The following is a 15,704-nucleotide window of genomic DNA, read 5'->3' on the forward strand; positions in this document are numbered from 1 at the left end:
TTAACCAGTCACTCTTGCCAAAATCAGATATGAAAAGAAAACAAAAGTTGGCAACAATTCTAGCTCTGATATTTCTCTTCCAAAATTATATTTAATAATGTTAGTCTTTGAAGAATGCAATAATTTTATCACCTGATTTAAAATAGAACTTGGAGACAACGCATAACTACAAAATTTACAAATTCATGGAATATAAACTTACGTGACCCCTTCTATTGTTTTATAAAATCACCAATTTAACTTTTTAAAATACTTATTTTTAGGTAATAATGTCCTTTTGTCTCCTTTCTAGTAAAAGGTCACTAAATTATATTGTAGCCTAACAGCTTCTAAAAGGAAGTGAAATCCGAGGGCTACATGAGGATAAGAGCAGCCTATGAAATATCTTTAGTTTTAAACAAAAACTAACATTAACAAGTACAGCATATCTTGTTCTTTCATGGGGCCAGCAAATTGATAGTTTGGTTTTTTTAAGTTACAAAAATAGGATGGAGTAATTATATCTACCAAACTTACAATAGACTGTTCAATGGAGAGTAACACTGTAATTTTTCTTCAAAGACAGTAAATAGGACGAAAAAGCTCTTAAATTCTATAATATAAAGAAAAATTTCCAAATCCTTGGGCGCCACTTATAGGTACAAAACTTTCACTCATTTCAGCCACACCCTGGAGAAGAGGGACACACTTAAAATCTTCTATTTTAATAGGCACATTATTTACATAACTTATACTTCACAAATGTATTCTTTACACTTCTTACAACCAAAAAAAAAAAAATCAGAAACTGAAAAAAATTCTAAAATAAAAAATCACAGAATTCTCAAAAAAAAAGAAGTCTTTCTGCCCCTTAGAAAGGGTCTTCGGGCCGATACTACTATTACAGCAACATGAAAATACCTCAAAATCAGTGAGTGTTAGGGTTTCCTCTTGGAAGTATGAGTTAACTATTGTTAAAAAAGTAAAATGATGTAAAGTTCAACTTAGAATTTACTAAACTGCTTATAATCAAAGTTTTTTCCTAAGACTTTAAATGGTAAATAATGAAGTATCATAATCAACATACAACACAAAATACAAAAAAAAACAGAAGCCTTTTCCCCATAATCAAGATTCAAATGAATTTCAACCTCGCTGTTAAGGAAATGGGAGGGAAAAACTACTGTATTTCAAAAGAATAGGGAATCGACATTTTACTATAAATTCAGCATTTACGTATGACATTTGAAATGAACCAACAATATTCTGGTTAATAATATTAATTTTTTAAAAAAGATTATGCTTACTAGCCCATTATGTGCAATTATAATCTATCCCTTAAGCAAAGAGAGGGAAAAAAACCTAGGTTATAAAACACAAATATTAAGCATGGATTACTCAGTCCTTGAATTCTACCTGCTTCCACGTTAGTCCTCTTATTTTTGTCAACAGACAACACTAAACAACTTCCACATAATATTTTTACATTATATAGTTCTTCTACAATATTCACAGTTCATTAAGATGACATATGACAATTATTTATTGTATCCAAAACCTTACATCTAATGCAAATAACTAAAATTAATCTTACAAATCTGGGGTTAATCGCTTTCAAAGAGTTATTCTAAAGTTTTAATCCAATCTACACAGAAGCAGGAAATAAAAGCATAACTAAGTTTCACCTGCAAGTGCACACAGAAAACTACAACAGTCACAAATCTCCTTTCCTCTCAATATGGTCACGGTACAGTGCAGGAGTATAATTTTCAGGAGGTTTTTTTTGGGGGGGGGGCTTTTAAATAATAAATAGGTCATGATTTTAAACAAGTAATCAAGTGCACAGAAGTGACAAATCACTTTAGATAATTAACCAAAACCAAGGACTCCTACTGGCAAATTCGTCTCACAATAAGACACACTTTATTACTATAATAAAGGTCAGGAGGTCAGGGAATTCTACAGGGTAACGGGTGACTATAACAAAAAACATTTCCAGCAACTCAAAATACCTATCAAGACTTTGTGTTTCGCATACATTGGCCACTTAGAAAAATAATAAAACAGTAATTGTGGATGGCACACTTAGAATTTCCTTTAACATAAAAATTTCCAGACGCCAAAAAAGGGCGAAGTCAACGAACCACTTGCAGGTCTAAATTACCTTATACATATTGTGCTTCATAAGCATCAGAAGTCGTATCTGAGCCTAAGTTCACTGCACCGTGGCCCTGGAAATCGGCTGGCGGCCCGCGCAGCCGCCCCTCCAAGAAAGCACCGCACCAGCCCAGCGATCCCCTAGCCACGCCAGAGGGACTGCGGGGAGCAGTAGCCACTGCTTTGAAACTGAATGGCTGACACATCCGGTCCTGGCTCTCAAACCAATCCGCCAAAAGGAAACTTCAAAGGCCAAATTCAAACTCCAAACAGAAGTCACTCAAATCTTAGTGGTGCAGTTCACATTCCCAAGAACACTCGGAGCCCCTTGGGAAACGCAATTAGAAAAACCGCACGTCCTAGAAGACTGCAAGCCCCCATGAGTTTGCAGCCGTCGCTGCATCGCTTTGACAGGAGTTACTGCGACGTCCACTCAAAACCCCCGCGGCCAGCGCCGGAGGCGCACAGTCTGTGCCCAGGCCTGGTACCTGTCTAAGTACTCTCGCCCCAGGCAAGCTGAGGGGCTCTGCCTGTCACCGCAGCCGTGACTTGCTGCTTTCTCCTCTACCCTCCGTGTCCCCTACCCCGCCCCTTTTCCGACCTCCGCCCGCCGCCAGCTCCGGCCTCGCCCCCCAGCGTCCCCGCCCCGGGGACACCGGTCTGGAGGAGCCGCTGAAGGGCTGTGCCCCGCCCCCTCGGCCCGGCCCCGGGGTCCTCCGAGAGCCCCGATTCCGCGAGCCCTACAAAGCCAGCCGGGACCCCCACACCTTTCGCAGTGGGTCCCCGCAGCGCCGCTCGCACGCCTGTCACATGTCTGCAAACAATAACAAACTCTCCGGCACGTCCCTGTCCAGTCCCTCAGGCTGGGTCCGGGGCGCCGCCCGACTCCGGAGGGGCCGAAGAGTTCCCCAGGGGCACCGCTCCTGGCAAGAGGCGCGTAGCCCAGTTGCGCCGAGCCCCTGGACGCCGTGCGCGGCGCCTGAGATTCATTCATTGCCCTCTGCCCGCTCCCCAAGTCCCCGCCGCGCCCCTGGTCGCGTTGCTCACCCGGAGGGGGCCGCTGCAGGAGGCGGCTCGGCGGCAGGCGCCCGCTTCTCCCCGGGCTCGGCCCCCGCGGGACTCGAGGCGCCGCTGTCCCGCACGGCCACCGGCTCGGTAGGGTGGGCGCCGCCGCGGCTCGCAACTCCGTGGGGCGGCTGCACCGCCACAGGCTGAAAACTGCTCCCACCAGCCGCCGCGTCTGCGGGTTCTGGCGACGGAGAAGTAGAGGAGGACGGCGGCGAGGCGGCGAGGAAGAGCGGCGGCTCGGGCAGCTGGTCCAGCTCCACACTCCGCACTTTGCGCAGCTGCCGCCGCCGCCAGTCCGCCCGCTCGCGGCCCCCGCTGCCCGCCTCCCGCAGCAGCCCCGCGGACGCTGCGGGCGCGCTGCTAGCCTTGAGGGCCCCTCCGCCGCCGCCCGCCTCGGGGCTTGCAGCCCGGGCGCCCGGGAATCCCGACGACGAGGCGCGATTCCCCGCCGCCGCCGCCATTTTCTCTCGCGGGCTACATTCGCTCGGCCCCGGCGAGGGAGGGAGGGGGCGGGGAGAGCGCAGGGGGCGGGCACTGCGCCGCTGGCGTAGGGCCTCCTGCGCCAACTGCGTGAGCGCGGCCCGCCGGAGGCCGGGCCTGGACCGACGGGCGGGCGCGCGAGGTCCGGCCCGCGGGAGAAGCGGAGGCGGAGGGCGGGTCGGCGGGGGCGGTGGCCGCAGGTGGGGAGGGAGTGGGCTGTGCGTTTGACCAGCGCGCGGGCTGCCGCGATGGGATAGGCAGTGGTAGGCGCGGGTGCGCTCTGCGCTCTGAGCGTTGCACCGCAGCGCGGCCAGGTAGTCCCCGTCGCACCGGCAGAAGGAGGAGCCTCAACGGCAGCATCGCGCCGCTTCTCCTCCGCTGCAGTCTCTCCGGCACTCGGCAGGAGCTCTCCCTGCTGGGGTTGCAGCTTCGGAAAGAAGAGATTAGTGCGAACTTGGATTTATGGTGCGTGAGGGGACGCAGGCAAGACGGTTTACAGTCTGTCATTCGCGCTGCCCTCCGCAGTGGGCATCGGGGGACCGCAGAGCGGACCGACCGACCTCCCCCACCCGCTCTGCACCGGCTCAGGTGGCGCCGGGGAATGCCGCCTGCTGCAAAGCGAAAGAAAACGAACGTTTGGCGGACGTGCTGCCGCGGACCTGAAAAATAAAGTTTTGTATTTGTTTTCTTTTCAAAGGAAACATTCCTTCTCTTTGGTCCCACCCCCACCCCTCATGCTTCAAATAACAAAACTTAAGAATTTCCTGTAATACCTTGTTCACGTCCTCAAGCCGCTGAATTGGGACTCTCCCCGTCTCCTCCCCCCGCGGCTAGAGAGAAACGGTTGGCCGGGGGGAGGGGCGGGGAATGTCCCTGGCGACCTTTAATTTTTCTTGGGCTGTCTTTGGGAAGGGCATCCGTATACAGGACCTCATAGAGCACGTTTAGGGAAGGATCACCGCTCAGCCAGGAAGTGCACGATAGTGTCATCCTCGGCCAGGTCCCAGCCCTCCCTGAATCTGATGCCTCTTGCAGCACGTCCCTCTTCCCGGCAGGGAACAGGCAGGGTTCTCTCCACTCTCACCCCTGCGGGGTCCAGGTTGTCCAGTGCGGCGAGCAGAACCCTTCCAGTCCGAGTCTTGGCGAGAAGGTGCTTTTGGATGGAAAAAGCAGCATTTACATGTTGATGATCTTGGATTTTTTTTTTTTTTTCAACTGCGGACAATTTCTGTGTTGGGTTCATCTCTCCCCTTTCTTCTTTTCCTATAACTGTCTTGTTTAGATGGGAAATCTCCCAGAACCCAGAAGCAGCGTCTCTACGTTTATTTTTTGAAATAAATTAATTAAGACTGGGGGGGGGGAGGTGTTCTTAAGCAGAGTAAAGAGAGAGTTATCTTGACAATCTTCATCTATTTAGACAAAAGCCTATCTGCTGAATAATTCCTTTGACTTTATGAAAATAGGTAAAATGAAAGCCCCCTTCCTAAGTAGTGCGTTAAATGAGCAGCAAGGTTTTACAGGGGGAATTTTTTTAAAGGTCCTGATTTTATACTAGCTCCGTGTTTTTTTGTTTTGGGGGGGGGTTTGTTTGTTTGTTTTGGTTTGGTTTTTTTGCAGTTTTTGGCCGGAGCCAGGTTCGAACCTGCCACCTCTGGTATATGGAGCCGGCGCTCCACTCCTTTTGAGCCACAGGCGCCTCCCAATTCCGTGTTTTGAATACTGCTGTAACATGTCCTAAAATAGTTTTAAGTTGTTATATCTAACAGTACGAATTTTGAAGGTTTAGATAAATCTGTTAAAATTTTTAAGTCTACATTTAATCTCTATTTATACACTCTTTTAATGATAGTCGAATGTATCATCCAAACCAAACAGTAGTTATTTTCCACATCTTCCTGTATTGCCACACCCACCAAATCCTAAATTGAAAGGGATAAACTTTCCTTGCTCCTTTTTAGATCTAAAAACCTTTGAATTTGCACCAACACACTCGGGTGCCTGTGAGAAAAGTAAGTGGAAGCTTTTAGCCTTTCAAATTGTTTCAGTTTTGAAGTTTGGCCAGAGTAGCAAAGTAAAAAGGAGATTCCAGCAAAATGTTGACTTTTGTCTCTTATTTGTGGTGACTAAAACTGGGGATCAAAGAGAGAGGAACCAAATGCAATACTACCAACTAGCTGCAATACTCTGACTTCCTCCAGCCACCACTACCACTACCTAGGAGCCTTAGTGCTGGGCTTTTTAGTGCATTTATTCATTTTTTCCCTTTAATCCTGTGTAACTATTTGGAATATCATTATGCATGTGCATATGAGTACAGTGATTTTTTTTGAGAGAAAAATAAAGGACAGGCTTGACTGAAAAGTGTTCTCTCTCTATCATATATTAATACAAAGTCTCCTTGGGGGTATTTATGGGATCGCTACTCAAGTTTCTGAACATTAAGCATGATTGAGACTCTAGCTTTGGTTTTGGTGCAGTTGGATTCTGCTTTATGTTACTGCACAGACTCGTCAATGTGATCTCTTTAATGACATACAGGAGACTTCTATTTTTCCAACTTTGCTTCTATTCTGAAAACTCCAGTTACTATCTTCATTTGCACTTCAACTTTGCAGTGACTTCATTCAGGCAATTTCATGACAATTTCAGTCGTCTTGATACCAGGGCTTTACACCTCACTGCTTACACATAATGCTTCTGGGAAGCACCAGCGTCACACCTCAGCTCCTAACACGATAGTCATATGCAGGATCCGGTTAGACACTAAGTATTTCCTAATCATACATAAATATCATAAGAATGAGCATAAAATATGCACTGGCAGAAATATTTCAGCCTGTACGTCATTCACACATAGTTAGTAAGCACCTATTGTGCACATGCAAGAATTTTTCTCCGTCTCTGGGGATATTGCTTGTTTTCATTTTCACAAAAAATGAATAAGCAAAATTTTTCCCTCTACAAATATTTTCATTAATGGGCATCATGGGGAAATGGATAGAATTTCAGGGCCCCTAGTATGTGAATATGTTCACATATTCATGGCTCTGTTTCTGAGATTTATGTCTCAGACGTAAAAGAGTAAAAATGTAACCTTGAGAACAGGGCCAAAGCTAGTGTTCCTTCAGGTTTATAAATATAGATTCTAGACTATTTGCGAGAAAGCTGGGGCTACAAGTTAGTTTCTCTATGCTCTTGCTAGACAACGTGCTTCCCAAATCTTTGCAGATGTTCTAGGTCAGAAAATCCTGTCACCTATGGGATAATTGACCCCCTACAAGGGCACTGTAAGTGACATTGTAGTAGAAAGTCTCTTAACCAGCCTCCATTTAGCTGACTCATCCAGTAATAGATAGCAGCCATTGTCGATGTGGTGTGCAACATTCAGAGGGATGCTGTAGCACAGTACCTGCTCAGGCCCAGGTCCGTGTGCACCTGCATGCTTCTGTTCCCATGAGGTAGGTTATGAGCCCCATGAGTAACCATTGTACTTGTTCCCACACCTGATTACACCTGTTATAACTGTCCTTGTGGAAGTTAATTACAAATTGTTCAACTGATTATTAAATTAATAAAACATGAGTATGGGATAAAGAAAGTTGATCCAATGAAAATAAAGTTAAATGCTTTGAGTGAATGAAGGAAACTGACACTGAAAAGATATCTCTAACTGTTGTAAAAGAGTCGGAGGAAAATATTCGAATCTAGAAGAGTTTACTTAGCAAGTATCAGTCACTGCTCACTTTGCTTTAAAGAAACTAAAACTGAAAATTCTAGACAATGCAAAAGACATAGTAGAAATCTTAAACCAGAGGCCCCACACCCTAAAGATTAAGGCTGACAGCCAAAAATACTGGCCAAAATCCCCCAACCAACCCCAAATAAACATCATTTGTTTGTTTTAAGCTAAAGTAAAATATTTAAGATATATTTACATATGCTCCCCATTTATTAAAAAGCCATCTCAACATTTTACATGTATTTCCATGTACTTAAAATCAGAAACTAAATTTTGTAGTAAATAATGAAAAACACTTATCATGAGACTTTATATTTATTACATTTATTCTATTTCACAGTTGGCAAAATTCAGCTCAGTTTACAACCCTGCACTGATTCTTTGAATTCTTTGAACAAGTCACGTTTTTTTGATGCATGCTGAGATATTCTTCTTTTATTTTATTTGACTTTTGTGGCTATCATATTTGCAGAAAATATTTATTTTTATTTATTTATTCATTTATTTTTCTGAGACAGAGTCTCACTTTGTCACCCTGGGTAGAATGCTGTGGCATCATAGCTCACAGCAACCTCAAATTCTTGGGCTTGAGTGGTCCTCTTTCCTCAGCCTCCCAAGTAGCTGGGACTACAGGCACCTGTCACAACGCCCAGCTAGTTTTTCTATTTTTAGTAGAGAAGGGGTCTCACACTTATTCAGGCTGGTCTTGAACTGAGCTCAAGCAACCCCTCTGGCTCGGCCTCCCAGAGTGTTAGGATTACAATGAGCCACTGGGCCCTGCTTGCAGAAAATGTTTGAAGACTTCATACATTTTCCCAAGGGCCTCCTGTAATAATCAGTTACTTCCTGTCCTTGTCTGTTTTTCTCTTCCTTTGAGGTTCACTGGTCTAACTCAGCTGAATTCTGCATTGGCGAGGCTTTGCATATGACCTGAGCAGTTCAGTACGACTTTCCTTGCCTTTGTTCACCTCTGCATCTTTTGCAACATTCGTGCCTTCATTTTGTTACTGAGTTGCATTATTTGGGGGGTCAAAGCTTCTAAACATGTCTACAAAATTAGCATCTACTAGAGGAATGCTATCCAACAAAATACAATAGAAGCCACAAATGCAAGCCACATATATTATTTTAAAGTCTCCAGTAGCCATATTTAAAAACAGGTCAAATTAATGTCAATACTTTATTTTACATAAAATACAAAAACATTTTACATATCTTACATATCCAAACTCTTATTTCCATATGTAACCAATCAATATATAAAATATTATTAATGAGATATTTGACTTTTTAAAAATTAGATCTTTGAAACCTGTGTGTATTTTACACTTGCAGAACATCTTAATTTGGACTGGCCACATTTCAAGTGCTTGAAAGCCATAGGTAGCTAGTGTCTAGTGTATTGAACAGCACAGCCCTAGAGCTATAATACCTAAGACCTACAAGTTTTATAGAATGTTAAATGTCTAATTAGGTCAGATTGGTGTATAAGAAAAATCATCCACATGTTCAGGAAATAGGGAAGACACATAATTAATATAAATTACAGACGTGTACCATGTAACGATGTTTTCGCTAATAAGGGACCCCATATATGAGGGTCCCATAAGATCATGATACTGTGTGTTTGCTGCATCTTTTCTATGTTTGATAAGTTTAGGTACATAAATACTTACCACTGTGTTACAACTGCCCATAGCATTCAGTACAGTAACATGCCGTACAGGTTTGTAGCCTAGGAGCAATAGCCATATAGCCTCGGTATGTAGCAGGTGATACTATCTAGGTTTGTGTAACTACACTCTGTGATGTTTGCACAACAACAAAATGGCCTAACAATGCATTTCTCAGAATGTATTGCCATCATTATGTAATGAATGACTGTAGGAACATAACTAAGTAAAGGTCTTTCTGTCTCTATTAGTTATCTTTTCAGATATATTTTATTGTCAGAGGAACCTTTGTCAACTGCACTTCTGATTCTGTCTTCTCTTCTTAAACTCTTTAATGGTTCTACGTTGCATAGAGTATACTATCCAAATTCTTTGATTCATTCAACAACTTTAAGTGTACTACCTCCTACGTGCTGGATCCTATGCAGACCCAGGAATACCCTAGAGAGATCAAAGTAGAAATGACTCATCCCCTTATGGAGTCAATAACCTCTACCATTGATTGTTCAGTTCTCACCATAGTTTATCCTAACCCAAGGCCAGGGCTCCAGCTACAAATGTCTGTTCCTCTGGTCAGGAGAGTGTCATGGATTCACCCATGGGAACTTCTCCTGAAAACACTTCCTTAAATCCACTTCACTCCCAGAACTTTCACCATCTTCAATGCCTGGGCCAAGCCCATTCTTTTTTTATTGCAGTTTTTGGCTGGAGCTAGGTTTGAACTCACCAGCTCTGGCATATGGGGCCGGCATCCTACGCCTTTGAGCCACAGGCACCGCCCCATCCCAGCCCATTCTTACTATGTACAGGGCCAGAGAAAGTATACAGATGGAGGCCCCATACAACATTTTAAATGATTTAAAAGTTAAAATATAAGCCAACAGTAAGTAAAACTCTGTTCTAGGTTCTTATCTTGGTAAGTATACTTTTAGAAAGACAAACTTGAATACTATATGTAAAGTTATGATTTTTATATGACTGGCATGACAAAATATCAAAGACAATTGTATGTAATTGCATGTATTTGGGTGTTCCATTGATGAGCTGATAATGTTTGGATGTAGAACAAAGACATAAATAATTTGTAAATAATTTTATGAAATTAATTCTCTAGCTTTTATTGTAATAAAATACTACTTATGTTGTCACAAATAAGATTTTTACATAATTTGTGTTTGATCACTTGAAATAATCCAATGACCTATTTATTTTTTTGAAACAGAATCTCACTATGTCACCCTCAGTAGAGTGCAGTGGCTTCACTGTTCACAGCAAACTCAAACCCTTGGGCTTAAGTGATCCTCTTACCTCAGCCTCCCAAGTAGCTGGGACTACAGGTGCCCACCACAATGCCCGACTACATTTTTGTTGAAGTTGTCCTTGTTTAGCAGGCCCCGGCTGGATTTGAACCCACCAGCCCTACTGTATGTGGCTGGTGCCCTAACCACTGAGCTACAAGCACCAAGCCACCAATGACCTATTATTAAAATACAAATTTGGTGAGTATCAAAATGTTAAATAAAAATGATGTAAATGAAGCTGAATTTTAAAACTTTGGAAGATTTGATTAAATGTTAGCTAATATTTCATTAAAACAGAGCTATTTGAAATTGTAGCATTCAATATCTGTATCGTTGTCAATGTATGGAACAGCAGCACACTGCACATTTTGCCTCAGTGTACACAAATAAAAATCTAAGTCAGATATATTGCTTAATATTGTAAATTGTTCCTTAATGGTTGTAAATATTGAGAACATTTCCCCTATAAGTGAGTAGTTAAGGACCCACAAAATGGGACACAAAAGGAAGCAGGCACATGGCTATGCAGAAGACCAGGAAGTGACATGGTGTTTTTCAGGAATCCATTACGCTTGTGTTATCTAAGGGGAAAGATTTGACAAGTTAGTGCATTTGTCCTTCCACCGATGGGTTACTCCCTGATTCCGAGGCAATGGTTGTTCTCCAACATCAGCATCAGCTTCAACATCCACAAAATGTCCCAACATTTGAAGCCTTGGGGCAAGGAGTGTGAAGTAGTGCTTCCCTGGGGCTGAGCAGCACTGGGCACCAGAGCATTTGTTTAGAGTTGTGGGTTATCCTGAGCCACCACTGCACACCACATCCAAGTGACCAGGGCAGCTGGGTGTTCTTCTTCCATTTGTTTTTCCAAATTTGTGACACTTTAAAATGCAGAGCCAAAGGCTGTCTCCTCCTGCCCAGGCCTAAGGGAGGTACTGCTAAGCACCTGCTAAGGGGAAGGCCGTATTTTAGGTGTGGAAGGAGAGACAAGGGGACAGAATTCTTTTCCTCTCGGAACTTACAAAGCCCACCTTTCATGAGAGATACTTGCGTCTATCTGCTCAGTTTCCACCTGCTATGAGACGTCATGGGGGGACAATTCCCTCTTCATCATCCTTGCCTCCCCAGAATCCTTAGCTCAGGCCTTACATGCAGTGGTTGCTCAGTAAACAGTTGATTTTAGTGGCTACAAAACACCAACTGTCTAACACTTCTTAGGATTTGACCTTTAATCATAAACATCCTCTTTCCTTCTTTTTTATTTTAATGTTTGAAGACAAAGTCTCACTCTATCACCCGGAGTGAGTGCTGTGGTGTCATATCTCACAGAAACCTCAAACTCTTGGGTGTAAATGATCCTCTTGCCTCAGCCTCCCAAATAGCTGGGAATAGAGGCACTTGCCACAATACAGGGTTAGTTTTTCTATTGTTAAGTAGAGACAGGCTCTTGCTCTTGCTTAGGTTGTTGGGTCTTATTCTGTTGATCAATTTGAGTTCTCTGTGGATCCTAGTTATCAAGTTTTTGTCCGATTCATAATATGCAAATATATTTTCCCATTCTAAATGTTGTCTATTTGCTTCAGTTGTTGTTTCCTTAGCTGTATAGAAGCTTTTCAGTTTAATTAAGTCCCATTTGTTTATTTTTGTTGCGAGGCAATAAAATCTTCATAAAATCTTTTCTCAGGCTGATATCTTATAGTGTTTTTCCCACAGTTTTTTTCAAGGATTTTTATTGTTTCATGGTTTAGATTTAAATCTTTTATCCATCTTGAATCAATTTTTGTAAGTAGTGAGAGGTGCTGGTCCAGTTTCAGTCTTTTGCATGTGGTTAACTAGTTTGCCAAACACCATTTATTGAATAGGGATTCTTTTCCTCAAGGTATGTTCTTGTTTGGTTTAGCAAAGATCAGATGGCTGTAAGATGTTAGTTTCATCTCATGGTTTTCTATTTGGTTCCAAATTTCAATGTCTGTATTTTTGTGCCAATATCATGCTGTTTTGATCACTATGGCCTTGTAGTATAGCCAAAAATGTGGTAGTGTGATAACCCCAGCTTTGTTTTTATTACTAAGAATTGCCTTGGCTATATGGAGTTTCTTCTGGTTCTTCTATAAAATGAAGAATTATTTTTGCCAAATCTTGAAAGTATGATGAAAATATTTTAATGGAGATTGCATTGAATCTGTAGATTGCTTTGGGTAGTATAGACATTTTTGCAATGTTGATTATTCCCAGCCATGAGCATGGTATGTTCTTCCATTTGTTAATATCTTCTGTTTCTTTTCTTAGGGTTTCTAATTTCCTTTGTAGAGGTCCTTCACCTCTTTTGTTATGTATATTCCTAAGTATTTCATTTTGTTTTTTTTTGATGTTACTGGAAAAGAAATTGTGTCCTTGATTAGCTTCTCATCTTGGTTTTTATTGGCATGTCCAATGGCTACTGATTTGTGGACATTGATTTTATATCCTGAGACATTTACTGTATTTTTTGATGACTTCCAGGAGTCTTGTGGTTGAGTCTTTGGGATTCTCTAAGTATAAGATCATATCATCAGCAAAGAGTGAGAATTTGTCCTCTTCTTCCCCCATTTGGATGCCCTTTATTTCCTTCTCTTGCCTGTATTGGTTAGAACTTCCAGCACCATGTTGAATAGTAGTGATGATAGAGGACAACCTTGTCTGGTTCCAGTTTTAAGTGGAAAAACTTTTAGTTTTATACCATTCAGTATAATATGAGCTGTGGGTTTGACAAAAATACCCAACAAACCCATGTATCATTGAGCAAGAGACATGAATAGAACTTTCTCTAAAGAAGAAAGATGAATGGCTAACAAACACATGGAAAAATGTTCATCATCCCTAATCATCAGAAAAATGCTAATCAAAACCACCCTGAGATATCACATAACCCAATGAGAATGGCCCACATCATGAAGTCTCAAAGCTGCAGATGCTGGTGTGGATGTGGAGAGAAAGGAATATTTTTATACTGCTGGTGGAACTGCAAACTAATACAACCTTTTTAGAAGAAAGTATGGGGAATCCTCAAAGAACTAAATGAGACCTCTCATTTGATCCTGAAATCCCATTACTAAGCAAATATCCAGAAGAAAAAAAATCCTTGTATCATAAGGATATTTGCACTAGACTGTTTTATCATAGCTCAATTTACAATTGCCAAAATGTGGAAACAGCCTAAATGCCCACCAACCCAGAAAAAGCTGTGTTATATGTATACCATGGAATACTATTCAGCCATTAAAAAGATGGAGACTTTACATCTTTTGTATTAACCTGGATAGAAGTGGAACACATTCTTAGTAAAGCATCACAAGAATAGAGAGGCAAGAATCCAATGCACTCTATTCTAATATGAAGGCAGTAGATGAGCTAATACAAGGGAGGTGGTAGGGGAATGAGCCAGGGGGCAGAGGAGAGGCAGGAGGGGAATGAGTGGTCACAGCGTATGGCATATCTCTTGGGGACAGGACACAATTATAAGAGGGACTTTATCTAACAAATGCAATCAGTGTAACCTAATTCTTTATACACTCAATGAATCTCAAACAAGAAAAAAAAGATAAAAAGAAAATATCAACCATAAAAATTTTTTTAAAATAGTTCTCTGTGATGTCTCAATGGAGAAATTATAACATTTTTAATCTTATTATATTTTAGTGGTAAATGGAATCTTATCAAACACCCAGAGTGTAGATGTTTTAGAAAAGCCAAATGGTCAGTTTTGGAAGAAGGAACAGAGCAGTTTAGCAGGAAGAGCATGTAAGCAAGAGTCAGGGACCCCAGGCTGGGGCTCTGGCTGTCTGTGCCACTTGGGGAAAGTCTCACAGCTACTTCTCTTCAATGGGCTTTAGTGTCTCCATTTTCTAGTGGGGATACTGAACCGAGTGACACTTAACATCTAGTGCAGCTCTAACAGTCTTTGAAAGTCTGTCACATAGATACAAAGGCCCAAATTCAAATAATAGCCATCATCTCCTGGTTCTAGCTTAACATTTCCAGAGCTGTTAGACAGTAGGAAAACACCCTATCAGGTCCACGGACACTATCTGGGTAAAGGACACACTTGTAACTTTGGCTCAATTTGCACAAAAACCAAAACATGGACATAAACCCCCCTAATATTCTGAAATTTTAAAACAAGACAGTAGGAGCAGGCTTTAGATCAAGTTGTTTTCTTGGTAACAACTTGAAAATCAAAAAGTAATATTTTCATCTCAAAAAAAAAGAGGCTACAAAGTGTTTTTCTAAGGTTTTAATTTTAGGAGGAATAACTGATTCCTGATTGTGGCTTACTTGCTAATTTTTCAAAGTGTGTTTTATGTTTCACTTATTAATAATCACACATCAAAAGCATGAGATTTATTTCCTGTCAGATTGACAACAGTTAAAAAGATGTTGCTGAAGGAAAGAAGAAACAGGCACTATTGGAAGGAGTTTAATCTGCACCCCCAGAAAGCAGATCCTGAGACAGGGGAACAGGAGTAGGGCAGAGGGAAACCCAGGCCAGCGGAGCCGAATCCCGCTGGTTGCCACTGTTGAGGGGAGCCAGTCCTCCGGCCCTCAGGGACCGTCTGAGGTGCTACGTCAAGTGTGCCTCACAATTGTGCACCTGAAGAGGGAGGGAGGGGGGGCTAGCATTTACCCACCAGCTCCTGTCCTCATTGGTGAAGCCTTGTGTCAGGAGGTGTTACCTTTCTTGAAATCTTTTTCCAGGAGATGTCAAGCTTTGCACCTGTGCAAAGGCCAATGGGCTTACCATCCTTACTGACCTGCGGCATAGATGAGAGAGAATGAGGTGGGGCTGGAGGTGCTGTCAGGCCACAGAGAGCCACTGCAGGAAGCTCAGCCAGAGCAGGAGGAAAATGGGAGGCAAAGAAGATGCAAGGTGCTAAGTTCAAAAGACAAACCAGAAAATCAAAAAGTACAATTCATGACATGAGAGGAGCCATCTTGGTTTTTTGGCTTAGTGTAGAACTGGTATGAATATTCTATAAGGACACCTGTTGTGGAGTCCCATATCTGATTAAATTACCAAGAAAAATAATTTCTCTGATGAAAAAGTAAAAGTTGTTGCAGCAACAACTCTAAAGCACAGGAAATCTCTGCAGAGAGCCTTCCCCCTTCACAAATATTTATTGGCAATTGCAGGATACATCTGTTGCCTCAGATGATTTAGTGGGCAGAGAATCTGCCCAGCCAAGCTGTAGCAGAACATGACAGCATGTGGAAGCTTAGCACACTCACTCTCCTCAACCTTGGGGACTACAGAGCCAGTGACATCCTGTC

At 42.4% G+C, this 15,704-nt stretch overlaps 1 protein-coding gene across 3 annotated transcripts in view; it reads right to left on the minus strand.

Moving 5' to 3' along the window:
* MAP3K1 (mitogen-activated protein kinase kinase kinase 1) overlaps positions 1 to 4,163 on the minus strand; it is an 83,567-nt gene extending 79,404 nt beyond the window's left edge. Inside the window, exon 1 of one of the 3 annotated variants that reach the window (XM_003782751.3) lies at positions 3,184 to 4,163. In XM_003782751.3, the coding sequence (XP_003782799.1) occupies positions 3,184 to 3,665 (482 nt within the window). In that variant the 5' untranslated portion in view covers positions 3,666 to 4,163. Of the gene's footprint in view, positions 1 to 2,143; positions 2,242 to 3,183 lie in introns of those variants that run through there. The other 2 variants (XM_023518998.1, XM_023519001.1) reach the window with 2 other exon arrangements.
* Between the last annotated feature and the right edge of the window lie 11,541 nt (positions 4,164 to 15,704).

Source organism: Otolemur garnettii, unplaced genomic scaffold (assembly GCF_000181295.1).
Source record: "Otolemur garnettii isolate 467f Iridium unplaced genomic scaffold, OtoGar3 scaffold00005, whole genome shotgun sequence".
NCBI lineage: Eukaryota > Metazoa > Chordata > Mammalia > Primates > Galagidae > Otolemur > Otolemur garnettii.